Source organism: Echinops telfairi, unplaced genomic scaffold (assembly GCF_000313985.2).
Source record: "Echinops telfairi isolate 266 unplaced genomic scaffold, ASM31398v2 ScPeMD7_2;HRSCAF=8, whole genome shotgun sequence".
Taxonomy (NCBI): domain Eukaryota; kingdom Metazoa; phylum Chordata; class Mammalia; order Afrosoricida; family Tenrecidae; genus Echinops; species Echinops telfairi.
The window spans coordinates 68,818,164-68,823,549 of NW_022103898.1; the positions used below are offsets into that span (position 1 = coordinate 68,818,164).

General features: G+C 34.3%; 1 protein-coding gene across 1 annotated transcript in view; it reads right to left on the reverse strand.

The window, feature by feature from the left end:
* The window catches only part of XPOT (exportin for tRNA), a 41,467-nt gene that overhangs the window by 13,350 nt on the left and 22,731 nt on the right, over positions 1–5,386 (reverse strand). Inside the window, exons 14-18 of the mRNA XM_004700805.2 lie at positions 5,125–5,219; positions 4,429–4,498; positions 2,511–2,749; positions 1,581–1,866; positions 242–431 (exon numbers count right to left, since the gene is read on the reverse strand). Coding sequence (XP_004700862.1) covers positions 242–431; positions 1,581–1,866; positions 2,511–2,749; positions 4,429–4,498; positions 5,125–5,219 — 880 coding nt within the window. The remainder of the gene's footprint in view (positions 1–241; positions 432–1,580; positions 1,867–2,510; positions 2,750–4,428; positions 4,499–5,124; positions 5,220–5,386) is intronic.

Sequence of the window (5,386 nt, forward strand, 5' to 3'; positions counted from 1 at the left end):
TGAGGACCTAATGTCGGGGGTTTAAGTGGAGAGAAAATGTTTTGAGAATGATGTACAAATGTGCTTTACACAATTGATGTGTGTATGGATTGTGATAACAATTGTATGAGCCCCTAATAAAATGTTTAAAAAAATAAATAAAACGAAAAGATATTGCCAAAGGCAAAAAGGAATGGACCCAAATGCTAATAATAAGGAGTTGTCCTCAGGGGGCCAACAGCGATGCACCCATCCTTCCTACCTTGATTTGCAATGACTTCACTCATCCCACTGCCTGTGACGGTTTGTAGGAAAGCAAAGTAGCTCCGCCTCAACATTTGCTTCTCTAAAGCAGCAGACTGGTCGTTTTCTTCTGCTGGTCTGAGCAACACTTCAAAAATTGCATGAAGTAGAGGCATGAACATCTGTTGTAAAAATGGGGATACCTGTATCTAAAGATTAAAACAATGATTATTACTTTAGAAATGAGTTTAGAAGATTTTTTTAAAACTTATAAATTATATAGGTAGCATATATCTTCATACAGTGTGTATATGCATGTATGTGTGTATATACATACATATATCTCCACAATTCAGTTAACTAAATAATCAAGGTTAAGGCAAACTTACCAAGCTATACATTATTGAAAGGTTCACTGTGTTCAACCCATTTCCTACAGTTTAAGGTTCAGCAGGTGACAATGAATTCACATTTTATGATGGAATATCACCATGGGTTATATTAAAATATAAGCAGGCTTCAAAAAGTTTGTGACATAACAGATAATGGAATTGAAAGATAATGAAAATTTTCCTTTAACCCCCTCATGTGATTTCTATCGCTAAATTAATACATGATTGAGTTCTCAGGTGTTATATGCCCTAGGACAAATTCCCTAACTTCTCTCCAGTTTTCTACTTCCTAGGGTTGTTATGAGGAACCCTGGTGGTAAAAGATGTGGCATATGGCTGTCTGCTTCCATAAAGAGTGACAGCCTCAGAAATCCCCGTGGGCACTGCTACTCTGCCCTACTGGGTTGCTCTGAGTCACAATCAATAACACATAGCAACAAGGTGGTTTGATGAAGATCCAATATACAAAAAACTGCTTAGTGCATATCTTGAATATAAAATGACTATGCAAGTGTTAGCCACTTTTTATTAGCTAGCTTATACCTGGCTTAAATTTCCTTGCTTATATTTAACTAGCTTTAGTACACTGAATTAATACTTCTACATTCTTACCCAAGCATTCATATCACAGTGTTCTGTTTTTCTCTCTTCAGACATTTTTTCCCTTCCATGATATCCCCCCCTAAAATAACACTAGTTTTCGTCTGATGTACAGGTAAGGTCTTTTAAGCATGTCTTAAATGTCAATGTACAAGATCCTAGGGATGAAATACATACATACAAATGGATCCATTTATACAGAAAAATACATACAAATGGATCCATGCCCTAAAGAAAATCTCTTTGAAAAATAAACCAAAGGGTGGGTGGTGGAATACCAAAATATATCCAAAGATGAATGCATCTAAGATCAGAGAAGCTCGTTTAGTCAAGAGATCTTTAAGCCCGCTCAAAGGTTTGTGGTACCTTAAATTTGGCTGTAATCTGGTTGATAAGAGGAATGAACTCCTGGAGGTCTTTTGCTTCACAATCTTTGAGCATGTGTTCTGAGGCAGATGGGATAAATGGAAGAACTTCTTCCTCTAGGCAAATAATCATGCGATGAAGGAAAGTGCGAACTCCACTTCTGAGGACATCTTTTTGTAAGGGACAACTGAGGGCTGGCAAGAATGTCTGTAAACAGTTCAGATAAACTTCGGAACAGCCGCACTGTTTCACAGTCTGCTTGTTGCTGAAAGCTTTGCTGGTTCGACTATATATATATATAAAGCAAAACAAGACTCGATAATTGGATCTTTTTAACATTTAAAGAATAAAACACAATGCACAAAAGGGTACAAAATTGACCAGCGAACCAATCTCTCATGTTCCATTTCAGGGTTACTACCATCTTTAATTAATATGGTTCTTTTTAAACCACTGTTTAGGGTTATAATCCCCAAACCAAAGGGTTCAAATTAAATCCTTCTCTGAAGTATTCTATATAGCAATTTATACAATTTCTAATTGGCTCACTCAAGCTTTTATTTTTTGCCTCTAAAAAGCATGGGTGGAGAGAAAAGTGGCTACTTGGGTGGTCTTTGGGACAAAATGCAATAGCTAAAGAAAAGCCTACAAGACCTAGCTAAGTTATCACAGTATGTAATGGCTTTAGCTAACACCAAAGAATTCAGCAGATGTCAGGGCAATGCATCGATGTCAGGGCAGAAATGCAGAATGTTATTAAGATCCAGTTCCTTCCTCAGCTAAAGCTTCTAAGCCAATGACTTATAAAGAAAGGTGCTGACAAGTGTCTGGACAATTTGGTTTTAGATATTTGTCCCCATTTCTAAAAGACTCAGATAACTGGTTCTGTACATGGACACAAACTATATTTTTACCTGTAATCATGCTTACCTGGCAAATCCAACAGCATGGTTAAGACAATCTGCTAGAGATGCTTGCCTTTCTTCATCCTGTGCCAGCATCAATTTTTCTAACAGAATCTTAAATTTTTCCATCAGTGGAGTCAAGAGATTCCTCATTAATGCCTGTTTCCTTTCTGCTGGGTATTCACTGTTCACAACCAGCACTCCAGCCGTCTCATAGATAAACAGTTGATCATCACTGCTCAACAAGGACTGGTAACCATTCTCCTAAAATGACATTTAGCCTTCGTGAAACCTTCCTTCTTTCAGCTCCTCTCAAAATAATTACATACAAGTGGGATAGGAGATGTAACCTATCACATCAACTCTTTATTGTCTCCCAGCAACATATAATATTAATTAATTGGATTACAGTTAAAAAAAAAACCAATTGTTTTAAAATCTGGCTCTGACAAACTGCAAAAGTTCTTATCAGATCATTATTAACCTACCATGTACTCATTTTGTACAAATCTTATGTTTGCATGGCTCTTACGAGGCTTAAAATGAGATATACAAAAAAAAAAATTGGATGGTAGTATATAAGCCATACTAATTATCTTTAAAGTGTTTAAGAATGTAACAGCAAAAATTAGACACACACACACACAGACACACACACACACACCAGTTGTTACTTTAGAACATTTTAAGAGAGTATAGTACAATCGCAATTGAAAAGAAACAGTACGGTGCTTCCTCAAAAAGCTAGAAACAGAAGTATAAACAGAAATTATATTAAATTTTACTTCTTAGCTCCTAGAACACAGGGAGTAAATAAAAGTAGTCTTACACTACACACAGATAGGTCCTTAAAGGGTTTATTTTAAATGACTGATTAGACAGCAACTGTAATTAATTAGATCTTGCAACTCCACTCCTCGGTACAAAGGGGCTTCAAAGTTTGTGGAAAAATGGAATGAAGAGGCATTACCATGTTTCCACGAACTTTCTGAAGCACCCTCATATATATTCTCCCCATACATGAAAAGTGACACAAATAAACATGTGCACACATTTCTTCATTGCAGCGCTACTCAAAATAACAAAATGATGGAAACCTAAATGCCCATCAACAGCTGACTGGATCAATTGTGGTACAAGTGCTTATACTTACCATATCAAAACAACAAAACTGATTCTAAATCTGAGGTCTATATGGCTTTCTGAATACCTAAATTTTATTGGTCAGTGTGAATTTGCAAGGAAAACTGTCATTAGTCAGTTAATGCAAAGATAATTAACCACACAATTCACTGGTAACTTGTCACACAGTAAAATATATATATATATTTATATAGCTCATATCCTAAAAATACTGAGCTTAAATAAAAGGAACAAAGCATGATTATTTTGTATTTATTTTTAATACTTTCAAGTGACAGCCACAGTGATAACTTACAACATTAAGAAAAAAATTAGGACAATATTAGTATTTACACAAAAGCAGGTGTAAATAAAAATGTACTTAAAATGTATTTCAACTAAACTCTTTCTGGTGATATGGAGACTACATTCAAATCAAGCAAGATTAATTTTTTTTTATCCCACACTTGAAACTACACAGAATTAGTTCAATCTAATGGTTAATAGGATTAAACTGGGGATAATTCAGAAATTAACTTTTTCGTTCTCCATAAAATACTTCACTATCATTTAATATTACACAGGGAGCATATACCATAGCTCCTGCCATCAAATTAACCAGTCAACTCTAAATTCCTTTTTATTTCTATTACTGTTTTACTTGCCCAACAGATATGCTGGTAAACAGAACCTAACCCTTGTTCATTTGAAGGTTTTTTTTTTTAAGGGTTTAAAACTAATGAAACCAAGAGAGGCAACAAAAAACAGTGAAGATGATGGCATATTTGGAGAAAATTTATACCCTAGAAAAAGATACTTACAGGTGGAGAAAGCTCTAATAAATCTTGTATTCTATTTAAAATATCTTCAATAAAAGGATTCATTTGTTTACTGAAGAAAGACAAAAATGGAAAAACATAATTAGTAGATAAGAACTTCAAAATTCTAAAAAGAAGTTTTGCTCTATGCTGAATAAGAACTTCAAAATTCTAAAAAGAAGTTTTGCTCTATGCTGATTATATAGTTATGATTTAAAAACACTTCTTGAAAAAAATTATGTCTGTCTGCTCTGTCAGTGGTAGATTGAAAAGGCAATTTACAATCTTAAAAACAAGCAGTTTCATAACGAAAAAGCACACTAATAAAGAATACAAAATGGATTTGGTTTTAAAATGCATCATCAATGACATGTTCTTTATAATTTAAAGAGGTAACCATATACAACTGATTTACAAACAAACAAAACAAAAAAGAAAACTGCTACTTTATTTAATAACGAATGTGGCTAATGGTGACAGATTCTACACAAAGATGCAAGAAACCACTTGTGAGTGATGAATAAAAGTAACTGACTAATGAGCAGACAATTAAGTCATAACATACAATGACACAAAAAAGGATTGCCTACTTTAAAAAGCCTTAGGATAGAAAGAATCAAATGTATTAACTATACATGCTTGGAAAATAAATGATATGTCAACTTAACCTGAATAGAAACAAATGAACAAAATACTTACTTGAGCGATTTGACAAATCTAGAAAACAAGTAAGCAGTTCTACTGCGTACTTTTGCATTTGAATGCCGCAGACCTCTATGATCTAAGAAAGCCATCTAGACAAAGAGAGACATTTTCAAGATTTGTTTTCATTTCCATATAATTGTTTACATTAAATTTTACTTCTTACCGACTATAAGGATCTACATATAACCTCCTCCCTGGGGGACAGACAACAGAAAAGTGGGTGAAGGGAGACATTGGACAGTGTAAGATATGACAA